The 27,995-nt window shown below is 44.7% G+C and overlaps 2 protein-coding genes and 1 pseudogene across 3 annotated transcripts; 1 reads left to right on the forward strand and 2 right to left on the reverse strand.

The window, feature by feature from the left end:
• Positions 1–1,067: 1,067 nt before the first annotated feature.
• Positions 1,068–4,675, reverse strand: LOC307058151 (THO complex subunit 2-like; annotated as a pseudogene). Its single transcript has one exon. The product of its transcript is annotated as a THO complex subunit 2-like (transcript).
• A 221-nt stretch (positions 4,676–4,896) lies between these two features.
• LOC307058161 (protein FAM184B-like) lies at positions 4,897–27,990 on the forward strand (the record flags this gene model as incomplete). The annotated part of the gene is made up of 10 exons (XM_079711577.1): positions 4,897–4,922; positions 7,356–7,560; positions 7,668–7,740; positions 9,314–9,477; positions 12,302–12,480; positions 20,787–20,933; positions 23,021–23,138; positions 24,885–24,989; positions 25,823–26,022; positions 27,897–27,990. The coding sequence occupies 10 exons, from the start codon at positions 4,897–4,899 to the stop codon at positions 27,988–27,990; spliced, it is 1,311 nt and encodes a 436-aa protein (XP_079567703.1).
• On the reverse strand, positions 14,451–19,391 carry LOC307059969 (THO complex subunit 2-like). The gene has a single exon (XM_079714239.1). The coding sequence runs from the start codon at positions 19,383–19,385 to the stop codon at positions 14,544–14,546; it is 4,842 nt and encodes a 1,613-aa protein (XP_079570365.1). The 5' UTR covers positions 19,386–19,391; the 3' UTR covers positions 14,451–14,543.
• Positions 27,991–27,995: the final 5 nt, after the last annotated feature.

Consider the following 27,995-nt stretch of genomic DNA (forward strand, 5'->3'; position numbering starts at 1 on the left):
ATCTTTTGGAGAAACATACTGAAATATTTATGGATGAAATTATATGTTGTTAGAGATTTGCTTCAAGATAACATGAAAGGGCATCTGGTCATGATAGAGTAACAGACTGAATTTAAAATTCCAACTTAAACAACTAGAGAACTAGCCAAAATACAGGAAAGAACTATTTTCAGACATTGAGCAATAGGCAGCATGGGACCGTGATATCTAAAAAAAGGGAAATAAATGAAGGGAGCCCTATAACTGCCCTAGCTTAGTGCCTGGAGGCAGTTTTAAGGCTGCAGATCAGGTAGGGAAAACCCAAACAGAGCCCAGCAGTCTCTCTGAGCTGAGGAGACAGAGAGCGGAATACAGGGAGGCTGAGGCAACTGAGATTTACGAGGCAGAATATAGAGGAGAGACACAGAGAGGGAGAGAGAAAGAGAAAGAGGGAGGGCACGTTAGTATCAATAAAAGGGCCCCCTTGAGTCTTTGTCTGAATACTGAGCCATGTGCACATGACGGTAAACTGTCAGCGGGGAGAAAGAACCACCAGAAAGAAGTAGTTTCCAAACAATTCCCTAAGCTCACCAAGGACTGGGAATATTTCCCATTCCCACCAGCCAGAGTATGATGCATCAGCTGGTCTTCTGATGGATCTTGCCTTGGTAATGGGAATAAATTAACTGTTCTGGATTCACCATAAGAAAGCTTAAAAGCAAGTCTCAACAAATCTATAGAGACAGAAAGTAGATTAGTAGTTGCCTGGAATCATGGGGGGTGGGCAGGAGCAAGGGGATTGTGGAGAGTGATGGCTGATGGATACATTTTGAGGTAATGCAAATTTTATAAAATTAGATTATAGCTATGATTGCACAACTCTGTAAATATACTAAAAACACAGGGAACTGTACACTTTAAGTGGGTGAACTTTATGGTATGTAAATTCTATCTTGATAAAACCATTGAAAAAAAAAAGAAGAAGAAAACAAGCCTCAAACAATTTAAACTGATCTCAAGTGACTTAACAGCATGCCAGGATAAAGTCCAAAGCCACTTACAGGAATACAAGATAATCCAGTGCCATTTTATATACTGGCAATTGCATTCCTCGGAGGGGGGTCTTTGTGATGAAACTCATTTTCAGGTATCATGTATGACTTTCTACTTTTCAACTGCCCAGAGTAGCCCATTGCCAATGCATATAGATCTGGCCTCTTCTCTTTTTCCTCTTGGCAGATTTTATGCACTCTTCTTTCCAAAGCCTGACCCAGATTCAAAACTTTTGGGTACCAAGGAAGTATTTTTCTTAGCACAATCAAGATATTCCTGATGTGAGTATATTCGCCTGTTTCAAGGCAATGTACCGATGCCTTGGTTAGTTTGTAATGCCATTTATGTACAACGTGTCGAAAATTTTCATAGTCTAATTGATCAGCTTTATTTCCACCATCAAAACCAGCTGCCCGTAATATAGTAAGAAATCCTGGATAATTTCCACATTCCTTTTCATATGTGGCTCTATCTCTGTGCCACCTGGTCACAGTCTCTAACATGCAGCAAAGGAATCTTCCATATCGACTAGCTTCATTTTCAGTACAGCTTGCGACTGTGTAAGTTATATCAGAGAAAACTCGATCATAGCAAAGAAGTGTGGAAAACTTTGGAGTTTTCTGTTGATGTACCAATTCAACAAAACGAGCACAGTAAACAGCATCAATTGCTGAAAAAATACATCGAGGAAATATACACAGCTGTAGAAATTTTGTGATGGTCTCATTTTTGGTAGAGTTTGCTAAAAGCCAATTGTCCTTTTCCAGTTTCAGTCTCTGTAGCACTCGCTGTACATGTTCCATCTGCTTCTTTTCTTCTTCAAGAAGCTTGTCCTGAAGGGCAGTACATCGCTCCTTCTCTTTTTTCTTTTGATTTGGAGGCATTTCCTGATTGTCATCAATTGCTTTCATCTGGACTTTAAGTTTATTGACTTCCCGTTCATAGCTGGTACGTGGAACTGCAAGGTCATACATTGTCAATGACCAGAATGTGGCATAGAATTGAGGGCTGATGTCATCCCAGACTTTGGAAACATGTAAGGAAACCACTGCTTCATGGACAGGAGCCATCACCATTTCACATGATGTAATGTACTTGTGAACTTTATGTTGCTGCTTATTTCCCTTCTCTGACTTTTGAAGTTCATCATACTTTGACGAAATATGGTGTGCATACATTGGCCTAGACAGGAAAAATGCTGCATCATGGGGTGTGTGAAATTCATTACAGAGCACATCCATTGAAGGCACTCGCTTTATATAATCCTCTGTGCTTAGATTAGATACTAAAAACCCACCAAACTGTACCAGGGTATCATGACACTGATCATAGAGCTTTCCCACAAGTTTCAAATGTTTCTCTCCACCTTCCTGAAAGATTACCCCATTGCTCTGCTGAGCCATAAGCACATAGAGAGGAAGAGCAAGATCATGGTCTAATAGTGCATCCTTTAATCTCTGGGAGGATTTTTTAGTGTTTCTTATCTGGCCAAAGTAACCACCCTTAGCTTTTAGTTGCTCTCCACCAGTCATGGCCTCTAGTTGCTCCATTGTCATTTCTTCTGTAATTTCTATGCCTGCCATTTTCTGTACCACTTCTTTCAATATAAGCAGGTCACAACTTTTGCCTGCCTTTAGCTGATTAGCCACATATTGAAGAAGACCAGCAAGATCAATTGGATATTTATGAAAAACTGCACCACAGAAACTAGCCAGACTCTGAAGCCAGCTTGAGATGGTTGTGTCATCATGCTTCATTCTCTCCTTTTCTGGATTAGCTAAAGCTTCAATGATACAATAGGCCAAGACGTCATAATTCACTAAAGTGAGGTATTTCAATGAATCTACTACAGGTGTTATTAAGTTATCATACTTCTGTATTTGTGACAAGATATAATCAAACAAAATGGTTGGATTGCTGTGGCTCAACTTCCCAATTTGTCTTCCAGAGGGCTTCACATTTTCCTTGGTTAGATGCTTCATGATATATTTGGCTCTGTGTATTGTTTGAGCTTTAACTTTTACTAAAAGTGGATGGCTGTTGTAAGTTTCATTCTTCCACTGGCCATACAGACGATATCTATGCTGGTATGGAAATGTTTTAAACATTCCCCACAGTTCCTCAGACATACAAGCATTGCAGTCCATCAAAGAAAGAGATGGAAGTAATACCTGGTCAGTAATGCTAAGCAAGCAGCTAAGGATAACTTCCGTCTTCTCTTTATCTTCTTGTTTGCTTCCATCAGACTGAAACTCCTTCATAAATGACTTGCCTATCCGCACCACATTTGCGAATAAAATGGGATCGTGAGAAAGGTGAGGACCAAGGTAACAGAACATATTGAAGACGTCTCTCCTCAAATCTTCAAAGCTCTCTGCTTGTTTTGGTGCTCTCTTATTTTGCAAAGCATTAACAGGTGAGCCTTTAGCACCTTTAGGAATGCCAACTCTTCGGTAGAGAGGCTCAATAGTTATATGAATAAGCTTGCAAATAGCAAGGGCTATTAGTTTATGTGAAGCTGCATAGTATGGAGGCATCTGATCCATAATGTTCTGTGCATGCTGCCAATCACCAATCTTTAACAAGGCTTCCAACAAACCAAGTTTTTGGTTGTCAGGTGGCTTCTCCACTTTCTCCTCTTCTTTTTCCTTTTCTTTCCCTCGTTTGTCAATTTTATCAGGAGACAGTACAACCATTGTAAGTTTTCTAACAATCTGCTTAGCTTCTACAATTTCTCGTTTGTGTTCATCCATAATGCAATTATCAGCTGGAAGAAGATGTACATAAAGATCATCTAAATCCATAAGATTAAATTGTAGAAGTACTGCTGCAACTCTGTACAAAGATGAAGGAGTCACTCCATTTGGTTCCTGGTAAAACTTGAATTTGAACCCAAGAATATGACACAGTGTTTGCGGTACACACATACTCATGTAAGATTCTAATAAAGATATAAAGAAGTCATCGTGTTCTGGCCTGCATTCAAACACTTCCAAAATGACATCCAGAACTCTATTGGGATCCAGATTAAAGCATCCTATTAAAGATTTGATATTTTCTAAGATCAAATCACTAGTAATATTTCCAGATAAATCTTGCCCCAATTCAGCAATCAGCCTGGCATAACCTTCATTTTCTTCTCTTAACAAATTAAATTTTTACTGCTTATAAAAGAGTTTTGTCTTGATTTTAACTGACTTTTGATTGAATTGCTGTGATTGTTTGATAAGCCCCAACGATTCCAATGTTTCTGGATCCAAGCGTTCCTTTAGAACTGTGTCTGAAACGAAATACAAACATGCTAATACCAATTGTATAAAACAGTCTCTCTTGCTTTTTTCTTCTAAACAATTTGTCTCAGTATCTAATATGCAGAAAACGTCAGCAAGAATGGAGGGCATATCCTCACAAAATTCACTAATGTCATTAAGAACATTAGATGCCTGTTCATGCTTTAGATTTCCTTTAATGACATGGGATGATAACTCATAAAGAGCTTGCTGGAAATCTCTATAAGTTGAACTATCATGGCTTTTATTTTCACTGAGGATCCGGCATAAATGCAAAAATTCACCTCTCCCTGATTTCTCCCAGTTCTTATCCACTCTACGGGAACCACGACAGCTGCGTCCGCCATCTTCCCCTCACTAGTAGCAAAAACCTGGATGTGTAGCACGCGAGCGAGGGGTCAAAGGGGAGCACCGCCCATGGGAATGCCGAGAGCCGCCTCTGTGTGCTTAGAATTAGCTGTGTGACGTTGGGCGAGTCTGCTAATCTCTCCAAGACCCTGCCCTTACCTGTAAAAGGTAGAAAACACCACCCCCTCTCAGGGCTGTTGTAGAATGCAGTGAAATGTATAGGAAGATGCTTAGCACTGACCCCGACACTCGGTAAATTGTGGTGGCAACTCTGATTTCCTTGTCCTGGCTGGATAGCCCTTTATCAAGTCCTGATTTCATGGCCGCCTTTTTCCCTGGCTGGAAAGTTTATAACTACAACTTTAATTTCATTAATAGATATAGGACTTTTCCAGTTATCTGTTTCTTCCTGAGTGAGCTTTGGTAGTTTGTATCTTTGAAGGCATTTGTCCATTTCATCCCAGAGTTTGAATGTTCCAGTCCCCGGCATAAAGTTCAAGTGAAAGTAGGCCTGAGGTTCATCTGAGAAACAGCCATGAATCCACCTGGCCAAGGTGGAGCACCTTAAATTCAGTTAGAGACTCACCATGTGACACTGGAATAAGGAGACTGGACCAGAGTAGGGGCTCCTGACCATTTCTGATTACAGCCCCCTCCAGGTGAGGAAAACGATGTCCCTCTCCTGGAGAAGGATATCATCACACAAAAATATGCATGTACTTTCAGAAGGTGTCAGGCCCCCTGAGGCTGGTCTGAGGATCCCTTAGTGCCCCACCCCAAGGTTAAGAAAAGTGATAGCTGATGGTCAGAATAGGGATAGGGGATTTCAAAAAATGGTTATTATGGGATTACCTGAAATCATGTGTGTGAAACTTTTGAAAATTGTAAAATACTATAGAATTTAAAAAAATAAAAAGAGAATCAAAAAACCTTTTTATTTTATAATAATTTTAGATTTACAGAAGAGCTTCAAAGACAGCATGATTTACCTCTCCCAGTGTCGACATCTCACATACCAACAGTACATTGTCAAAGTTAAGAAATGAACATTGGTATGTTACCATTAACTAAATTCTGGACTTTATTTGGATCTCCCCAGTTACTCCACTAATGCCCTCTCTCTGCTCCATGAGGCCATCCAGTTTACCTCATTCATTTAATTGTCGTGTCTCCTTAGTCTCTTGTAATTTGTGATATTATTCGGTCTTCCTTGTCTTTCATGGTTCAGATACTTTGGTGAGTGGTGGTCAGGAATTTTCAGTTGAGGTTTGTCTGAGGTTTTCTCATGAATCCACTGGGGTTATGGATTTTGGGGAAGCACACCGCAGAGATGAAGTGACCTGCTCATCACATCTAATTCGGGGTACACGATATCAATGTGACTTTTTCCTGGTGTTGTTATCATTGATCACCTGGGTTAGGTGTTGTCTGTCAGTTTTCTCCACTATAACATACTTTCCTCCTCTTTCCATATTGTATCTGTTAGAAGCGAGTCAGTAAGTCCTGCCCACAGGTCCCAGGATAACTGCCATGCTCTCCCATGACCCACCTCCCTTGCCACTCTTGAGAGTGAGATATGGGAATGTAGAGTTCCTTCTCCTTCCCCTGAACGTGCCTCTGTCTGGATAGGATGTGCACAACTGAGGCCGCCATTTAATGACCAAGAGGGTCAACATCCTGAAGACAATGCCGACACATCAGGGATATCAGTGCAGAAGGATGAACAGAACATGGGCTCCTGATGATGTTGTCGATCTGTGAACAAATATTTAATGAACAAATGAACATAATGGGAAGAGCTCTCTATTTTTTGCCCAGCTATTTCACAAACGTTTCAAGGTGGCTCATAAGGAAGAAACCTAATAACATTCTGTGCCAGTGATTTTCCCTCCCATGGACTTGCTGTGAAGTGGGATGATACATTTTCTTGTATAAGATGGTTAGAGTTGGGTTTCTTCTTGCTTATAGCAGAAAGAAAACAGATACACTACCCTTTTAGAAAAATCCTCCTGCAAACAAGCCACCTTTTTGAAATACCTCTCTGGAGACTCTTACAGAGATGTCCTTTAAACACGGCTGATGTTTTTATCTGAGAGAGAAAGTGTGTGTGTACTTGTGTGTAAAGGCAGCAGGACATAGAGTGTTGAGCAGACGAGCAACCAGCTAAGAGAAGCAGGTGGGAGAAAAAGCTCAACCGAAGGCATCGAGTGCTTACCGTTCCCACAAGAGGGATAAAGGAGAGGAGAGGACAGTTTTCACTCAGTGTGTATTGCATGCCAGGCAGTAGGAGCTCTAAATACATGATTTTATTGACTCCCAATGATGGGCTTAGAGATTTAAAGTGGCTTAAAATCTGACTCCAAAGTCCTGCCACTTTCCTTTACCACCCCAATCCAATCCTTAGACAAGATCTCTAGAAATGTCCCCAGTCCATCCACTTTTCTCCATCTCCGGCGTTACCACCCTGATCCAAGCCCCATCATCCATTTCCCAGTCTGCGGCATCTCGCATCTAACTGGTGTCTCAACTGCCAACCTCACTCCTACTCCCTATGGTCTGTTGTCTGCACTGTCTATTGGTCGCTCCTCTCTCCAGAATGATTCAAGGACATCTCAGTGTGCAAATCCAAACTCTTTCCTGTGGTCCCTTCGGATTTCCACGATCTGGTCCTGCTTGTCTCTGCAGCCTCATCTTGTACATTTTTCACTCCACTCACCGAGCTCCAGCTTCCTTGGCTTTCTTACTGTTCTTCCAGGTAATTCCTAACTTAGGGCCTTTGCCCATTTGTCCTCTTTGCCTGGAATGCAACATCATCCACCATTTCTTGGCACGGCTGATGTTTTTCAACCTGCAGGTCCTGACACAGGAAGCTTTCATTGAGCACACCAGGGTAGCTCCTCTCTGTGTGTCACCCAGGGTACTCCCTTTATTACCTTCATCTCAACTTGAATTATTTTTATTTCTCAGCTACTCTCCTTAACTGACTCCCCTGTTTAGAATGTTGGCTCCATGAAGGCTAGGACCTTCTCACCGCTGAGCCTCCAGCACTCAGAACAATGTTTAGCACATGGTAGGTGCTCAATAAATACTTAATGAACAAATGAACATAATTGGAAGAGCTCTCTATTTATTGCCCAGCTATTCCACAAAGGTTTCGAGGTGGCTCATAAAGAAGAAACCTAATAACATAGAAAAATGTAAATGAACACCAAGAACATCAGAAATAGGGAAAATGTAAATTAAATTACAAGAGCAACACCAGATACTTAAACCAATGCAATTCTTAAAAATGAGCCTAATCTTGGCTACGGGTTCCCTTTGTAAATAGTTCAATAAAGCCCTTTGTAAACGGCAAGGGGTTCTAGACATGGACTTCCTGCCCACACAGCCTCACCTGACTGAATCAGAATGGTCACTTACTTGAACTGGGCCAAACTCTCTCACACTTGGACCAAGAGATACAGAGAAGGACTTGGACAGGGGGTGATATGTTCTGGAACTCTGAAAAGAACAAGCCTTGGGCCATGGGCAAGTAGATGGAGCAGCTGGAAAAGCAAGCGTGGGAAGAGGAGCAGGAGTACAGCATGGCCATGCGGAGATGGAGCAGCGGAAGAGCTCATGCAGCTTCAGAGAAGACGGTGGCAGCTGTAGCTGTCTGCTGACTCCCCAGTTCCCATGAGGCCATCTGAATTTCCCCAGTTAGATCAGCAGGACTCTGCTGGGTCCTTCTGACAAATCTTTTTCTTGAGCTTCTAAGTCTCTGTTTTTGGTAATCATGTGGTGCTGAGGCCAGGATTGATTGATAAGAGACGATCACACTGAATCACACTAGGCTAGATTGTGCTGCAGTAACAAACATCCCCCCAAACTGAGTGGCTTACAAAGCAAAGACCTATTTACCACTTCTGCTACATATCCATCAAAGGTTGACTGCTGTTCTGCTGCAAAAAATCTTCACTCTGGGACCCAGACTGATGGAATAGCCTGTATTACCAGTCACTGTGACCATCTCCTGCCTTCACAATCCAGCTGGGACCTTATATCCATGAGAAGTAGGACCTGTGAATGTTTTGTATCCTTAAGTATTGGCACAAATGTCAACATTCCCGATTTGAGACCCACACCCCCAGAAGAGGCCACTGGGTCATTTGCTAATTCCCTGTTCTTCTTAGTTTTCTGACTTGGTGCTGAGGCCAGGTGTTGCCTCGGGGTTCAGCTCTGGACCCAGGCTGTCCCACCCTAACCCACCACCCGTCCTAACTAACCAGCAATGGCGAAGCAGGTGGCCCCAAGGGAAGAAGAACCATGGGAAGTGTTGAATCCTGACTCTACCGCTTATTAGCAGAGTGGCTCTGGGCTACTTGCTCAGCTTCTCTGAGGCTCTCTTCTCTCGTAAAATGGGAGGGATAATAGTGGATAGGATGGTAGTAGGGCTTAACTGGTTTTCAAGGGTTTAGCACATTTAGTGCTCTATACATGGTATTGTTGTTACTGTTCTCTTGAAATACGTAAGTAAGTTTGGGGAACTCGAACCAGAGCCTGCAGCAGCTCCCCACTCCAGCCCACCCCAGAGACTGTGGTCCCTGCAGAAGACACTTTGGCCTCACCGTGCTCCTGACCTTCCACTGCTCTTCCTTTGGCAGAGGCCCTGAGGCAGGAGCTGGCAGAGCAGCGGGCTGCCTGCTCTGAGCACCAGAAGGACTTGGAAGCGCTGCAGGCTGAGCTGAGGGCCCCGGGCAGTGTGGGCAGGCGACAGGCCATCAGTCAGTGTCCAGGGGACAGCGAGGACCGTGCTGGCACTTCAGAGGTCAGCACCCCTGCCCTGCCCATGCCACACCCTTCTTGGAGCAGTGTCAGGGAGAGGCTCTGGGTGCTCGGTCACCCCCTGTCTGAAGGGGGGAAGAACCTCTCTTTCCACAGGCCTGGGGGACACTTGATGAGCCTGCAGGCTCCCATCTTTGGAAAGCAAAAACAAGGTTTAAGTGCAGCATGTTATTTTAAAGGCAGATGCAGTGGGATCTCAGGGTGTTGGTGCCAGACAGGGTCCATCCTGTAGACCTGCAGAGAGTTTCTCAGAACACCTCCCCAGACAGACTCCCTGTCTAGACCGCCCTGTTCCTGTGAGGACAGGTGAGCTTGTCACCAGAGGTCAGTGCTGACTCTCCTTGAACTTTCTGGTCACACTCGGCCCATCATCCCCCTCCTTGCCCTCCATAACTCCTACCTTGCTGGGTAGCACAGGGACCTCCTAACAACCCAGGCATCTCTCCCCAGCCCACCACATACGGCTTCAGGTATTCATCTAAAGTGCATCTGTGCAAAGCCTTCAGTGGCTCCCTACTGCTGTGAGAATAAGCTCCCAGTGGTCAGTCTGGCATTGAAAAGCCTTTACCCACTGGCTGCATATCCCTCTCTGCTCTAAATGCAGGCTCTGCATCCTGCCTCACTGCTTTTGCATATGCCCTGGCCCCTGCCTGGGACCCCTTCCTCCCTCTTCAGTGCCCAGTCAATCCCTCCGTGCTACGGGCCTCCCCTCCACACCCGTGACCTCTCTACCCTCTGAGCTCCTGGAGCACTTCCTGTTGCTATATCTCAGCTGGCACCCACTCTACTGCCTGTCCTGTTGGAGAACCATCACTTCATGGATTCCCTTGTTTCCTCGCCTGGACTAGGCATCCTTTGAGAACAAGCCATGTCTGCTTCATCTCATCCCCCAGCCCCACCCCCAGTGCTCGGCACACAGCTCTGCACACAGTAGAGTCTCCACCAGGGTGTGCAGACGACCACGATTGGTTGGTGTCCCAGCCCTGCTGAAGATCGCAGGAGCATGGGGATGGTTCATTCCAGATTTTGCTGGTACTGAGAACCTGAAGACAATATCTGTGTTTAATGAGAATTATTAACAAATGATGTATCACGATGAGTTCAGCTCAGTTGGTAAAGTCTAGCAGAGGGAAAACAGAATATGATCCATTAAATGTTCTAGGCTGGTGGGGGCCACCTGGACCTGTGGAAGGAGATAGGGGAAGTGTGGGATGGTGACAGCTGGTGGCTGGAGGGCCCAGTATTGGGCCCTCCGCAATGAATGACAGGCTTGCCTGAGGGCTACGGAGAGAGACCCGGGCTGGGTAGATGAGACGGTACCTGGTCATCCACATCCAATCCTCACCTACACCTCACTGGAGGGAAGCCCTGAACCCTCCGGGAGGAACAGCAAGGCCCTGGGTGATGTCCCCCACAGAGAAGAAGTATATCCACAAGAAGGAACAGCCCCAGGCAGCAGGAGTGAAAGGGGAGTGCAACGTCAGGATGCATTCCCAGCGTGGCCACCACTGCAGGTAAGTGGTGTTGCATCCACTGGGATCTTCTGAGGAGCCCCATGAAAGAATTCTCAAATCTGTCGCAGCCAAGTACAGAGGGGGATGCACTTATCCAGCAGCTTCTCCCTCCCACTAGTCAAGGGTGGCCCCACAGGACTTTAACCCCACAGGCTCTTCAGGTCATGCAGGTGTGAGTGCCGGGTGGTGCCCATGGGCATCCCACACTATGCAAACCCCAGGGCTGGAAGCAAGAGGTACAGGGCCTGGGCCGCACATGCTCCCTGTGCAATGCTGTTCAGTCTTTGGAAGGAACAGATGCACAAACCTTCAGGCCCGTTTGCATGGACTTGAAAACTGCTCCATTCACTAATCGGGGATGAACCCTGACCCCATTTAATGGTGGATATCAGTCTTTGTATTTCTGTCTGAACCATTGACATTCAAGCATCATTTCGCAGCAAGCATTCATTTGGCACCTGCTGAATCCCAGCCACTGTGCTAGGTGCTATAGGATTGGGAAGATGAAGAGGAGATGGCTCCTTCCCGGAACAGCTGCTGGTCTGGTGGAGGAAACCAGGATTTCAACAAATCAGTGCACCTCATTATAACCTCTACACAGAGAGGATCTAGCTCTCAGAGAAGAGAAAGCTTGTCGCCTCTCCCCTGAGGGGTCGAGAAGGCATCACCAAGGCAGGAATGGTTGGGTGTGGAAGGCACCCTAGGTAAAGAGACGGGCAAGGGCAAGTGCGGGGCAGTGGATTACACCTGTGGTGGCCTTAGAGTCACCTGGGAGGCTTTTTCAAGAGACACAGAGCTGGGATGTACCCAGACCCGCTGTATCAGAATCCTGTGAGGTGATGTGACATTGTTATCGTTCAGCAAATATTCACTCTCCCCTTCCTCTGCCCTGTGTGGTTTCGCCCCAAATTCACATGTTGAAGCCCTAACCGCCAATAGGATGGAATTTGGGAATGAGATCTTTGGGGGGTAATTAGTGAATTAGTGTCGTAACAAGAAGAGACTCAGAGACATCCTACCCCCCTTCCCAACCCTCCCACCCCCACTCCACACATGTGCAGTGTTGGGCTTGTTTTCATTTAAGCCGCATTCTTGGCTCACCAGCATTATTAGACTTTTTGAGGGCCACGTTTGGCCAACTCTCAAAGCAGGAAACTTTAAGAGACTAGACGTGAGCTCCTGAATCAGGAGCCCGATTTGGGTTCCAGGCTGGGTCTTTGCCGCGGCACATCTCTGGCCCTTGTCTGCCATTGCGCCTCCTGCACACGGCTCTTCTGGCTGCTTTCTCCCTAGGAGGGGGCCGGTCCGGGCCAGGCGGGCTCCCCGACGGGCAAGGGCGCCGCCGAGCAGGAGCCCAGCGAGGGATGCGGCCTCTGGGAGGAGAACTCGCAGCTCAAGGAAACAGTGCGGCGGCTGCAGGCCGAGGTGGAACAGCACCGGCAGGAGGCGCTGCAGCTCCGCGACCAGCGCAGGTAGGTCTGCGGGTCGGGGCTTCTCTCCTCTGCCCCTTGGTGAGCCTCTGGGATCTAAGATTGGGTTGCACCCTCAGTATCTTCCCAAAGAAAGGACTCCCTAGTACGCCAGCACTTCACTGATGTTACTCCTTTGACCCATGGAAAGGATCAGTGGTCTAGGAATTCTAGATCTCAAAACTGCCTAGGATTAGCCCTGAAATGGGCGGAGGGGTACCCTATTTCCCTACAGATCAGGGAATTTATGGAATCAAACTTAAAGATGCCAAAAGTATCCTCAAAGCTAGCCTTAGGGAGTCAATGCAGTGGAATAGTTAAGACAGTTCTGTGTGCTCTTTTTTTTTTTTTCCTTCAAATTTTAATCTAAGGCTTAACGCATTACACTTTATTGATGAAAATACTACTTCACATAATTCATAAAACCAGAGCTAGAAGGGCCTTAGAAAATAATCACACTTGCATGATATGCTGACAAATAATTTACATATCGTTTCTGTACAGTATTCTCTTCACACCATGTATAATCTTGACATTACCACTTATAATTATAGATACATTAATGTTGAACTTACAGTTTTAATACTTAAAAATCATTGTTCCTATTCATCACTGATGAATGGATAAACAAAATGTGGTACACATCCATACAATGGAACAGTATTCAGTTATAAAAAGAAATCAAGTTCTGATACATGCTACAACATGGATGAACCTTGAAAACATGATGCTAAGTGAAAGAAGCCACATATAACAAAAGGCCACATATTTCATGATTCCATTTTTATGAAATGTCCAAAACAGGCAAATCCATAGAGACAGAAAATATATTAGTTGTTGCCAGAGGCTGCAGGAAGGAGAGAATTGAGGTTGACTGCTAACAGATGCAGGGTCTCTTCTGAGGGTGATGGAGATGTTCTGGAATTACTGGTGATGGTCACAACACGGGGATATACTAAAAACCAGTTTTAAATGGCATATTTTATAAGAATTTCATCTCAATTTTTTTAACTACAAAAACAGTCAATGTTCCAGTAAAGAGAATCATGGTATCAGCATGATCATAATTAGAATAAAAAATGCATATCATGAAAATGTCACAATTACTGGGCAAGGGAAATTCTGATGACACATTTAAGGGCACATTAAAGGATAAAACTGCTACTCCTGTTAAAACACCTGAAGATGATCCTTCCCAGAAACTGAAATTAAAATTTTTACAAGAAGCCAAAATCCTCAAGCAATATAATCATCCCAGTATTGTCAAATTTATCAATGTTCGCACACAAATACAGCCTATCTACATGATTAAGGAATTGGTTCCAGGAGGCGATTTCCTCTCCTTTCTGAGAAAGAAGGATGAACTAAAACAGTTAGTGAAATTTTCATTAGATGCTGCTTCTGGATGGCAAAGCTCAAGTAAACATTGTATACACAGGAACCTTGCTGCAAGAAACTGCCTGGAGGTGAAAATAATGTTCTGAAAATCAGTGACTTTGGAATGTCTCGTCAAGAGGATGGTGGTGTGGGACTTCCCTGGTGGCACAGTGGTTAAGAATGCGCCTGCCAATGCAGGGGACACAGGTTTGAGCCGTGGTCTGGGAAGATCCCACATGCCGCAGAGCAACTAGGCCCGTGCACCACAACTACTGAGCCTGCGCTCTAGAGCCCGTGAGCCACAACTGCTGAGCCCACGTGCCACAACTACTGAAGCCCGCGGGCCTAGAGCCTGAGCTCTGCAACAAGAGAAGCCACCGCAATGAGAAGCCCACACACCGCAACGGAAAGTAGCCCCTGCTCGCGCAATTAGAGAAAGCCCGCGTGCAGCAAATGAAGACCCAATGCAGCCCAAAATAAATAAATATATAAATTTATTTTTTGAAAAAAAGAGGATGGTGGTGTGTGTTCATCTTCTGATTTAAAGCAGATCCCCATTAAATGGACAGCACCAGAAGCTCTTAATTATAGGAGATATCATTCTGAGAGTGACGCATGGAGCTTTGGCATCCTCCTCTAGGAGACCTTCAGCTTAGGGGTCTGTCCATACCCTTGACTGAAAGTCTTCATTATCTGTGCTTGTCCGAGGACTGTTTCTTCTCTTCCTTTCCTCCTGAACTGTCCCATTTCTCTTTCTTTTCTATCTTTCCTTTATCATGCCTGGACTCCTTTTTGCCACCAGAGGAGATTTTATCCATTTTTTCAGATTTAAATGAGTCACCGCCTTTTTCTTTGCCTGACGATTTTGACTTATTTTTTTCCTTGTCTTTCTCATTTGGATAAGGAGACTCACACGGACTCTCACTTTTGTGTTTTGAAACCCCCATTGTTCCATGTTCCTCTTTCCGCCTCTTGGTTAGTAAGTCCGGTGGCACTTCTCGGTCATTGTCTGAGTGATCCCTTTTCCGCTCTTTCCTGTCCTTTTCATCTTTTCTTTCTCTTTCTCTGGATCTTTCCCTCGACTTGTCCAAATCTTTCTTGTCCATTTCTCTCTCCTTACTCTTGGACAGTGGTGGAGGAGTATGATTAATGTAGAGCTTTGCTGAAGATTCCTTGAGTTCGATGAGACTGTCCTGTAGAAAATGAATGGAGATGACAGGTGAGCTGGCATAGTTCTCAGAACCCAGAGGAACTTTGGGAAGTACTGGTGAGCAATGTGATGGAGAAGGGTAGGTATCAATTTTGCGACGTTTTAGTTCCCTTTCAACCTCTGCAATATCTGATCGGGGAACAGGTGACTTCAAGGACCCAGAAACTGGTGTTTTCTCTCCTCCTTTAACATTTTCCTTTGATTTCATTTCCTTTGCTATATCTCTTTCTCTGGATGGCTCCTTCTCTCTTTCCTTTTCTTGAGTCGACTTTGATTCTGCATTGGGGACAGTGGTCTTGAATTTCTCATCTTTAGCTTTTCCTTGCTCCTTGAATTTTTCTTTCTCTTTGTCAGACTTAGGTGTTCTTTCCTTCGTCTCTCTTGCTTTTCCATCTTTACTTGGCCGTTCTTCCTTCGGTTTTTCTTTACCATCTTTACCAAGTACTCGGGCCTCAGGAGTAGTAGCTGGAGTCTTTTTTTTTTTCTCTTTTTCTTTCTCTTTCCCTTTTGCTTTGTCATTTTCTTTAACAGCTTTGCTGTTAGAGCCACTATTTCCATTGCTTGAATTCCCTTTTGGTGTGGCATTAGAAGCTTCATTAACTGCTTTCACACCACACTGAGATCTCTCCCTTGATTTATCAGTCTCATCGTTACTGCTTTCATCCGATTTAGATGCACTTCCTTTTGATGATGAAGAAAGCCCACTACAAGGCCGATTTTGTATACTGGCAATTGCATTCCTCGGAGGGGGGTCTTTGTGATGAAACTCATTTTCAGGTATCATGTATGACTTTCTACTTTTCAACTGCCCAGAGTAGCCCATAGCCAATGCATATAGATCTGGCCTCTTCTCTTTTTCCTCTTGGCAGATTTTATGCACTCTTCTTTCCAAAGCCTGACCCAGATTCAAAACTTTTGGGTACCAAGGAAGTATTTTTCTTAGCACAATCAAGATATTCCTGATGTGAGGATATTCGCCTGTTTCAAGGCAATGTACCGATGCCTTGGTTAGTTTGTAATGCCATTTATGTACAACGTGTCGAAAATTTTCATAGTCTAATTGATCAGCTTTATTTCCACCATCAAAACCAGCTGCCCGTAATATAGTAAGAAATCCTGGATAATTTCCACATTCCTTTTCATATGTGGCTCTATCTCTGTGCCACCTGGTCACAGTCTCTAACATGCAGCAAAGGAATCTTCCATATCGACTAGCTTCATTTTCAGTACAGCTTGCGACTGTGTAAATTATATCAGAGAAAACTCGATCATAGCAAAGAAGTGTGGAAAACTTTGGAGTTTTCTGTTGATGTACCAATTCAACAAAACGAGCACAGTAAACAGCATCAATTGCTGAAAAAATACATCGAGGAAATATACACAGCTGTAGAAATTTTGTGATGGTCTCATTTTTGGTAGAGTTTGCTAAAAGCCAATTGTCCTTTTCCAGTTTCAGTCTCTGTAGCACTTGCTGTACATGATCCACCTGCTTCTTTTCTTCTTCAAGAAGCTTGTCCTGAAGGGCAGTACATCGCTCCTTCTCTTTTTTCTTTTGATTTGGAGGCATTTCCTGATTGTCATCAATTGCTTTCATCTGGACTTTAAGTTTATTGACTTCCCGTTCATAGCTGGTACGTGGAACTGCAAGGTCATACATTGTCAATGACCAGAATGTGGCATAGAATTGAGGGCTGATGTCATCCCAGACTTTGGAAACATGTAAGGAAACCACTGCTTCATGGACAGGAGCCATCACCATTTCACATGATGTAATGTACTTGTGAACTTTATGTTGCTGTTTATTTCCCTTCTCTGATTTTTTAAGTTCATCATACTTTGACGAAATATGGTGTGCATACATTGGCCTAGACAGGAAAAATGCTGCATCATGGGGTGTGTGAAATTCATTACAGAGCACATCCATTGAAGGCACTCGCTTTATATAATCCTCTGTGCTTAGATTAGATGCTAAAAACCCACCAAACTGTACCAGGGCATCATGACACTGATCATAGAGCTTTCCCACAAGTTTCAAATGTTTCTCTCCACCTTCCTGAAAGATTACCCCATTCCTCTGCTGAGCCATAAGCACATAGAGAGGAAGAGCAAGATCATGGTCTAATAGTGCATCCTTTAATCTCTGGGAGGATTTTTTAGTGTTTCTTATCTGGTCAAAGTAACCACCCTTAGCTTTTAGTTGCTCTCCACCAGTCATGGCCTCTAGTTGCTCCATTGTCATTTCTTCTGTAATTTCTATGCCTGCCATTTTCTGTACCACTTCTTTCAATATAAGCAGGTCACAACTTTTGCCTGCCTTTAGCTGATTAGCCACATATTGAAGAAGACCAGCAAGATCAATTGGATATTTATGAAAAACTGCACCACAGAAACTAGCCAGACTCTGAAGCCAGCTTGAGATGGTTGTGTCGTCATGTTTCATTCTCTCCTTTTCTGGATTAGCTAAAGCTTCAATGATACAATAGGCCAAGACATCATAATTCAATGAAGTGAGGTATTTCAATGAATCTACTACAGGTGTTATTGAGTTATCATACTTCTGTATTTGTGACAAGATATAATCAAACAAAATGGTTGGATTGCTGTGGCTCAACTTTCCAATTTGTCTTCCAGAGGGCTTCACATTTTCCTTGGTTAGACGCTTCATGATATATTTGGCTCTGTGTATTGTTTGAGCTTTAACTTTTACTAAAAGTGGATGACTGTTGTAAGTTTCATTCTTCCACTGGCCATACAGACGATATCTATGCTGGTATGGAAATGTTTTAAACATTCCACACAGTTCCTCAGACATACAAGCATTGCAGTCCATCAAAGAAAGAGATGGAAGTAATACCTGGTCAGTAATGCTAAGCAAGCAGCTAAGGATAACTTCCGTCTTCTCTTTATCTTCTTGTTTGCTTCCATCAGACTGAAACTCCTTCATAAATGACTTGCCTATCCGCACCACTTTTGCAAATAAAATGGGATCGTGAGAAAGGTGAGGACCAAGGTAACAGAACATATTGAAGACGTCTCTCCTCAAATCTTCAAAGCTCTCTGCTTGTTTTGGTGCTCTCTTATTTTGCAAAGCATTAACAGGTGAGCCTTTAGCACCTTTAGGAATGCCAACTCTTCGGTAGAGAGGCTCAATAGTTATATGAATAAGCTTGCAAATAGCAAGGGCTATTAGTTTATGTGAAGCTGCATAGTATGGAGGCATCTGATCCATAATGTTCTGTGCATGCTGCCAATCACCAATCTTTAACAAGGCTTCCAACAAACCAAGTTTTTGGTTGTCAGGTGGCTTCTCCACTTTCTCCTCTTCTTTCTCCTTTTCTTTCTCTCGTTTGTCAGTTTTATCAGGAGACAGTACAACCATTGTAAGTTTTCTAACAATCTGCTTAGCTTCTACAATTTCTCGTTTGTGTTCATCCATAATGCAATTATCAGCTGGAAGAAGATGTACATAAAGATCATCTAAATCCATAAGATTAAATTGTAGAAGTACTGCTGCAACTCTGTACAAAGATGAAGGAGTCTCTTCATTTGGTCCCTGGTAAAACTTGAATTTGAACCCAAGAATATGACACAGTGTTTGTGGTTCACACATACTCATGTAAGATTCTAATAAAGATATAAAGAAGTCATCGTGTTCTGGCCTGCATTCAAACACTTCTAAAATGACATCCAGAACTCTATTGGGATCCAGATTAAAGCATCCTATTAAAGATTTGATGTTTTCTAAGATCAAATCACTAGTAATATTTCCAGATAAATCTTGCCCCAATTCAGCAATCAGTCTGGCATAACCTTCATTTTCTTCTCTTAACAAATTAAATTTTTGCTGCTTATAAAAGAGTTTTGTCTTGATTTTAACTGACTTTTGATTGAATTGCTGTGATTGTTTGATAAGCCCCAATGATTCCAATGTTTCTGGATCCAAGCGTTCCTTTAGAACTGTGTCTGAAACGAAATACAAACATGCTAATACCAATTGTGTAAAACAGTCTCTCTTGCTTTTTTCTTCTAAACAATTTGTCTCAGTATCTAATATGCAGAATACGTCAGCAAGAATGGAGGGCATATCCTCACAAAATTCACTAATGTCATTAAGAACATTAGATGCCTGTTCATGCTTTAGATTTCCTTTAATGACATGGGATGATAACTCATAAAGAGCTTGCTGGAAATCTCTATAAGTTGAACTATCATGGCTTTTACTTTCACTGAGGTTCCGGCATAAATGCAAAAATTCACCTCTCCCAGATTTCTCCCAGTTCTTTATCCACTCTACGAGATCCACGACAGCTGCGTCCGCCATCTTCCCCTCACTAGTAGCAAAACGCGAGCGAGGGGTCAAAGGGGAGCACCGCCCACGGGAATGCCGGGAGCCGCCTCTGTGTGCTCAGAATTAGCTGCGTGACGTTGGGCGAGTCTGCTAATCTCTCCAAGACCCTGCCCTTACCTGTAAAAGGTAGAAAACACCAACCCCTCTCAGGGCTGTTGTAGAATGCAGTGAAATGTATAGGAAGATACTTAGCAGTGACCCTAGCACTCGGTAAATTGTGGTGGCAACTCTGATTGCCTTGTCCAGGCTGGATAGCCCTTTATCAAGTCCTGAATTCATGGCCGCCTTTTTCCCTGGCTGGAAAGTTTATAACTACAACTTTAATTTCATTAATAGATATAGGACTTTTTCAGTTATCTGTTTCTTCCTGAGTGAGCTTTGGTAGTTTGTATCTTTGAAGGCATTTGTCCATTTCATCCCAGAGTTTGAATGTTCCAGTCCCCGGCATAAAGTTCAAGTGAAAGTAGGCCTGAGGCTCATCTGAGAAACAGCCATGAATCCACCTGGCCAAGGTGGAGCACCTTAAATTCAGTTAGAGACTCACCATGTGACACTGGAATAAGGAGACTGGACCAGAGTAGGGGCTCCTGACCATTTCTGATTACAGCCCCCTCCAGGTGAGGAAAACGATGTCCCTCTCCTGGAGAAGGATATCATCACACAAAAATATGCATGTACTTTCAGAAGGTGTCAGGCCCCCTGAGGCTGGTCTGAGGATCCCTTAGTGCCCCACCCCAAGGTGAGGAAAAGTGATAGCTGATGGTCAAACATACGCTTTGTGCCACAGGCTCTTCTGGACATGGATTAACGTGGTTCATCCTTTCAATAACCCTATATGGTAGCCACTGTTGTCAGATGGAGAAACTGAGCAGAGCGCAGCTCGCCCAAAGTCATGCAGCTAGGAAGTGATGGGGGAGGCCGCGGAGGGACGCAGGCAGCCTGGCTCTAACCAGTGTTCTCCTAATCCCTCTCCCATCCTGCCTTCTCACCCTGGACTGCTGGTCTCCCAACTCTCAGAGTCCACAGCGTTCGGTAATTCTGATACAGAATCTCAACCTCCAGGCCTACCCACCTCCCCCAAGTGAAAGGAGTGTTTTCTGGAACTCCTCTCCTGAGCTGTCCTCCACCCCTTGCCCCAGAAGACTGCCCTTTGTGCTCAGGTTTCTCCTTCATGGAATGCTGGGGGTGGAAGGTATTGAGAAGAGGTTCCACAAGCTGGACCCCACAACTCAGAGACCCCAGATCTCCTTCCCACTGTGTCCTGACATTAGATTCTGCAGGCCACCCAGCAGAGTGGGGAGAAACTCCAGTGCCCTAGAGGTTCAGTCCCTAGAGCCTGGACAAGCCCAGCTGTGCTTCCACCCCGCCCCACAGGCTGCTGGAGGAGGATCAGCAAGCCCAGTGGGCCCGGGAGATGGAGGTGCTACGCCAGGAACACCGGCAGGAGATGCAGGCCATGGTGGCCGATTTCAGCAGCACTCAAGCGCAGCTCCACGCCCAGCTGGCTGCCCTGGAAACTGAGTAAGTGAGGACTTGGCCCCAGGTTGGGAGGGACTAGTAGATGTACCATTTTATTAGGGGGACCTCATCCTAGTGTCCCCAGGACTCTCCTAGTTTCTTTTTTTTTTGGCGGTACGCGGGCGTCTCAGTGTTGTGGCCTCTCCCGTTGCGGAGCACAGGCTCTGGACGCGCAGGCTCAGCAGCCATGGCTCACGGGCCCAGCCCCTCTGCGGCATGTGGGATCTTCCCGGACCGGGGCACGATCCCGTGTCCCCTGCATCGGCAGGCGGACTCTCAACCACTGCGCCACCAGGGAAGCCCCCTCTCCTAGTTTTAAAACTAGAAGTCCCGAGTTCCAGAAGCGCCTCAGTTCCAGGCAAACTGGGATGGTTGGCCACCCGTCTTTTTATGAGACTGCATTCCCGTCTTGTGCAGGGTACTGGGAATCTGTGAGGAATGAGCATGGTTTGACCCTCACACACAGAAGAAGATCAGGGCTACTTTTTAATGAGCATTTTTATGAGCATTTCTGCCTTCTAATGTGCATCATCTCATTTAATCTTCACAGCAGTTCTTCAGGGTGGAAACCATTGTTCCCATGGATTGATTAAGAAAGCAAGGGCCCCTCGTGCAAGCATTCATTTATTCATTCAGCAAATATTTGTTAAGGGCCTACTGTGTGCCTTGCACTGTTTTAGGCTCTGGAGTTACAGTGGGAATAAAACAAAGACTGTGCTCTCATAGCACTCACAAATTCTAGATGGGGATTCTGACAAAGAAATAAGCAAATAAATATTTAACTTCACATCAGGTAATGAAAGTACCTGAAGGTACTAGAAGGAAAACAGGATCAGTGTCTAGAGTGCCAAGGGTGGGCAAGGAGGTGACATTTAAGCATAAAGAGGAGAGAAAATGAGAGAGCCATCTGGACGAAGAGCATTCCAAGCAGCCAGAATGGCAAGTGCAAGGGCCCTGGGGCCCGCCTCCCAAGACCAAACAGCCAGAAGGCTTAAGTAGAATGAGTGAGAGAGTGATGATAGGAACTGAGGTTAGCAAGGTAGCTGGGAGGGGTGGAGGAGATGCTGCGCTGAGCAGGAAGGGGTTTGGGTGTATTCGGATGGAGTGCACTGGGAAGCCCTTGTAAGGCTTTGAGCATGACTGACATGGTCTGAGATACCTTTTAACAGGGTCACTTCTGACTGCTGAGAGGAGAAGAGACTGGGAGATCGGGGTTAGTGACAGGGAGATCAGGTCAAGCAGCACTAAGTAAATTTAAATGTCACCTGTCTGACCCTTAACTTGTGCTCTTAAAAACTGTCCTCCACTGGCTCCAATACAAGGCAAATCATCCAAAATCTGGAGTGGAAGGTTTTACCAGCTACCATCTAATGGGTTCTTAGCACATGCTGGGCATGCATTATCTCACTGAATCCTCACAACCACCCAGTTTCACGCCCACATTAAAGAAGGAACTGAGTCTCATGGGCAAAATGCCCAAGATTACATAGCTATAAAAAAAGCAGAGCTGGGATAAGAGCCCAAGTCATCTCACCCCAAAGCCCTGGCCTCTTATCAACTACAGTCAGTAAATCACCGGCAGCCCTCACCCTCTCTCCGCCACCATCCGGAGGTTATTTCCAAAGCAGCTGCCCGGCTGCTTTGCAGAACTAGCTAATGCCATGCTCTCTGGCTGCCTGCAGGTGGGGCGGGAGCCACATCTGTATTGGCATAACCTGCTGGCCTTGGCGTGGGTGGGGACGTTTTCCAGCTGAGGCCTCTTCTCCCAAATTTCACTGGTTCTTGAAGCCCCACTGCATGTGGCATCAGTGTGCACACACAGGCCTTTGGTTTCTGGGCCCTACAGAACCTGGGGGAACTGACAAGTGTCAGACTGGGAGTTGCAGTCCTGGGCTCCACCTGGAGCTCTGCAGCCAACTCACTGGGTGGCCCTGGGCAGGCTCTCTGGGCCTCAGTTTCCCCTTTGGTGAACAGAGAGTGGCCAGCCAGGCCAAGCAACATAGCAGCATCCCCATCACGTCCACCTCTTCTCCCTCCTTGTGGTTGGGTCATTGCAGCATGGTGGCTAACTGCATGCCTGCTCCAAACAGACTGAAAGATTCCGGAGAGAAGCCAGGAAAGGGGGAGTTGAGGCCGGAGGATGTTCAGCTCATAGGCCGTCTGCAGACCCGCTTGAAGGAGAGGGAGGAGATCATCAAGCAGCTCACGGTGAGGCTGTCCAGGGTATTCGCTTTAGCCTAGCACTTCCATGGGTGCCTAAAACTGTAATCCTGATAACCCGAAAACCACCTTACAAAAGGTCCTTGGTTATTTTTCCCCTATCATATAAAAAAATACATGCTCACTAAAAAAAAATTAACACAGGAAAGTAGAAGGCAAAAAAAAAAAATCACTCTCAAGTCCCACACCATCTGCCTGATGTTGGTATTGGTTTGGTTTTTTTAACCTACAGCATTTGGGAAAATCTAGAATGGTTTGCACCTCACACTCATGTTTCCTCACACTTTAACCATTGCTTTAGGCTTTTGCCCAGCCTTCCTGTGCTCCAAGCTTTGGTTGAAAGTTCTCTGTAAGCCAGCTCCCAGAGCTTACATTCAGCTCTGGGGACTTTGGGTGATACACTCGCTCCTGTCAGCGTTGCCCACGTGGGTCAGCTAATTAGCCACATCAGAAGTCCAGCCTCTTCCCACCATCTCTATCTTCACCACCTTCACCACCTTCACCAGGTCCGGGCCCTGCTGCCTCTCATGCATGATGGAGAGTCCACTGGTCTCCCCACTCACTCCAGCCTCACCCCACTCTGTTGACCTCACAGCAACCAGAGTACTCTTATAAAAATGTAATTCGGACTACAACACGGCTCTGTTCAGGACCTCCTGCGGCTCCCTGTCCTTCTCAGAGTAAAATCCATGGTCTTATGGTAGCTTACACAGCGACCCATCCTCCCACAGTACACACGCACACTTGTATCTCACACCCATCCTTGCACCCTCCTGCTCCCCAGTCACGTTGCTTCATGTCAAGATGAAGAGGAAAACTTAACCACCAACTGAAAATTAGATGATACTAATAAGGAATTGCTTGTTTGCTAAGTGTGACAAAGGTATTGTGGTTATGTTTTTTTTAAAAAAGAGTCCTTATCTCTTAGAAACACTTATCAATGTTTTTTTGGGGGGGGGTTTGGCTGCGTTGGGTCTTCGTTGCTGCACGCGGGCTTTCTCTAGTTGCAGCGAGCGGGGGCTACTCTTTGTTGCGGTGCATGGGCTTCTCACTGCGGTGGCTTCTCTTGTTGCGGAGCATGGGCTCTAGGCCCGCGGGCTTCAGCAGTTGTCACACGTGGGCTCAGTAGTTGTGGCTCGTGGGCTCTAGAACGCAGGTTCAGTAGTTGTGGTGCACAGGCTTAGTTGCTCCGCAGCATGTGGGATCTTCCCGGACGAGGGCTCGCACCCATGTCCCCTGCATTGGCAGGCGGATTCTTAACCACTGCGCCACCAGGGAAGCCCTCAATGTTTTTACAGATGAAATTATGCAACAACTGGAACTTGCTTTAGAAACAATACAGCAGGAAAGAAAAAAGTGGAGAATGACACAGGTAAAGAAGATTGGCCATATAGTGATTGTACCTGGGTGGTTTTTTCTTTGTCTTAACTAATACCTTTCTGCAGTAGATTCTGCTCAGATCCTAAGAGTACCTGGATCTCTGACTTCCCTAAGGCATTCCAAAAAGGCTCTCCCTTTCCTTCACAAGGGGTGCTAGGGACACAAAGGCCCCAGAAATAAAGGTGCTTCCTCAAAGCTTCAGTGGGTGGCAGCTTGATTCCCACTGACTTCCCCTCCCTTCCCTGGTCTTTCCTCCTCTCTGTAGTCTGCTCTCACACAGCCATCTTCCTTCAAATTAAACTCCGTGTGCTGGGTAGTTAGGCTCATTTAGACTCCGTTGTATTGTTTTTCCAGGAGGAGAGAAGATTTCACTACGCAGCATTCCCCAGCGCAGTGTCCCATCGGAATCAGTCCTTCTCTTTCAATCCTCGCCCAGGGTATTTGACCCCTTCCATGAAGGTAAATTGGTCCTACTGGTCTCAATGCATTACATAATTCTGCTGGCTTTGTTTTTCCCAAAGGTAATGGCAGCTTATTTATCAACTGTCCGGCATTCATTTAGAGGAATATTCATTGAAAATAAGACCCCCAGGAAATAGTCCAAATTATTAATAAACAGTATTTATATCTGGCTAGGCAGATTATGTGTTTTTTACTTTTATGAGTTTTTTGAATTTTCCAAACTTTTTGTATATAAATGTCTCACTCTTAATAATGGCTATATCTGGGTGATAGGAAGGAGAGAGAGAAGAGCAGGAATCCTTCACTGTAACTTTTTTTCCTTTTATAAAACTTTTGGAATTTATTACAGTGAGAGTATTCACATCCAAATCTCTCATCTGCTATCACAAAATCCTAAAGTGCTTAAAAATTTGTATTTTTTTTGTAACTCATAGGACAGTAAACCTAACCCAAGCTGAATTCATGTAAGCTCATTTATAACTTTTATATATCGCTCTTGGTGTGACAAAATGTAAGTTTCACTCCAGAAATATTAATGTGTTTGAGGACAAGGTGGGCCCAGCTTCTGCTGGGGATGTTATATAGCCTTTTAAAATCTAAAACAAGATTTTAAATTAAAAAACACATTTGTCACCAGACGTTTTGGATAAGAGATTGTGAGCCTGTGTTTTTTTAAAGCACAAAGTGGATTGGAAGATAAAATGCTTTAAAAAATAACATGTAAGTTATTGCCTCCTTGCTCATATAATTTCGGTTGGGCAGGCCTTATCTACTTTTACAACGATGCCTCTTTGGTTGGTACTAACAGGCCTTTCCTTTAATACCAACAGAAAAAGAAGATGGAGGAAGTGCCCAGCCGAGTGGTCAGTGTGCCAAACCTCGCTTCCTATGCTAAGAACTTTCTGAGTGGCGACCTGAGCTCCAGGATCAATACTCCTCCGATAACTAAGTCACCCAGCTTGGACCCAGGCCCCAGCTGTGGCCAGCCTTACAAACCCACCCCACCTCTAGACGTAAAAGCTGCCACAAGGTAGGGGGCCAAAGCTATCATTCCATTTTCCCATAGTCAGGAGGGAAATTAGTATTCCTTTCTGGTACCTGTTAAATACCCAGCATTTCGGCCAATACAAAGGGTAACGAAACAAGCCCTGCCTTGGACAAATTACAACCCAGCCAAAAAGGAAGATATGTAAGAGAAGGGAAATAGCTCATTCTTTAGAAGAGGCACTATTCCTGATACCAAATTTCAGAAAACCTTTTTTTTTTTTGTCCCATGGATGATTAGACAGGGGACATTGAATCACTTAGCTGACTACTTCAGAGTGGGTCACACAGAAGATGGACTCATCATCTGGCCTTGAGTCTGGATTCAAATTCTGGTCCTCCTTGTTCTTAGCTTGCTTGGCTTTGGGCAGCTCACTTGACTTCTCTGAGTCTGTTTCCTCACCTCTAAAATGAAGATAATACAGCACCTACCTCATTAGACTCATGTGAGACTGAAGGAATTAATCCATAGGACATGCTTAGCACAAGACCTGGCACAAAAGCATTCAGTAATTTTCCACTATTATTATTAAGGTTATTTCTCAAGATTCATTGTATAATCTTGTAATTTTAAGGCCTCTTAATCTGTGGGTTTGGTTGATCACGCATGATGATCTCTGATACTGCCTTATTTTTCCAGAAGCCCTTGCAGCATGCTTCTCTTCCAGAAATGTGTGATTTCCCCTTTGTTTATTGATTCCTTCCTGTCCAGCCTTCCCTTCCCTTTAATTCTGGGCTTTGAAGTTTGCATTTCTGAAAGGGGCCCTTCTGAAATATTCCTTTTCTAAAGGCCTGCCTGCCCAAGGCTATTTGGACAAATATGAGTGTGGAGCTGGAAGGACTTCTTGTCAGTCACTGAACGAGTCCAGCCCTTTGTGTCACAACTGAGGACACTGAGGCCTGGAGCCCCAAGCACACAGTCTATTAACTGCCAGAGCCAGCCTGATTGGCCACAGTTCATCTCATTATCACACACCTGTTTAAAGCTGTGTTCCCACTGTTTGTTTGTTTTAAAGATTTATTTTATTTATTTTTGGCTGCGCCAGGTCTTAGTTGCGGCACGCAGGACCCTTGTTGAGGCGTGCGGGATCTTTTGTTGCAGCACGCAGGCTTCTCTCTAGTTGTGGCATGCGGGTTTTCTCTCTCTAGTTTTGGTGCGCAGGCTCCAGGGCGCGTGGGCTCTGTAGTTTGCGGCATGTGGGCTCTTGTTGAGGCACCGAGCTCAGCAGCTGTGGCGCGCAGGATTAGTTGCCCCGCAGCATGTGGGATCTTAGTTCCCTGACCAGGGATCAAACCCATGTCCCCTGCATTGTAAGGCAGGTTCTTTATCACTGGACCACAGGGGAAGTCCCCCCACTGTTTTATAAGAAGCTTCACAAATGCAGTTAGAGACCGTTCAGACAGGTATACACTGTACTTTCTTACCTACCGTCTCCCCTTTTCAATTTATTAGGCTAATTTTACAACCTCATTAAAATGCCAGAACGTATCAGATAACTTTTGAAGAAGCCATAAAGTGTAATACTGTATTGATTAACCATTTCTTCTTTTACCTGTTTTTGGAGGGGGTTTATTGTTTAATTTGTGCCTGAAATAAATAGTATATGTTGCAAAATATGCCTCGTTAGTGTTAAGTGAAACAATGGGGAAACTTCTGTTTTCAAAACTGGAATTAGAGGCTCCCTCTCCATCCCCATCCTTCACAACTTGTTTCTAGCTCCCTAATATTGGCCCATCACGTTCTAGTATCTTTTTAAGAGTAAAGAAGCAGTTATCTTTCCCTGAAAAGATGGTAGAGTATTAAGTTGTTTATTGAATAATTTTCAAAACCATCTAAGAAAACGTTTTGTTTGTTTTTAGGACACAAGATGATGAAACAGCCCAACCCAAAGAAGTCCAGCAGAAGCAGGGCTCAGCCCACCAGGAATGGTTTACCAAATATTTTTCTTTCTAAACTGA

The sequence above is a fragment of the Hyperoodon ampullatus genome, assembly GCF_949752795.1.
Source record: "Hyperoodon ampullatus genome assembly, chromosome: 1".
Taxonomy (NCBI): Eukaryota; Metazoa; Chordata; class Mammalia; order Artiodactyla; family Ziphiidae; genus Hyperoodon; species Hyperoodon ampullatus.

Excerpts from the sequence above, each read along its gene's own strand:
- LOC307059969 (XM_079714239.1), bottom strand. The coding sequence starts at position 19,385 with ATGGCGGACGCAGCTGTCGTGGATCTCGTAGAGTGGATAAAGAACTGG.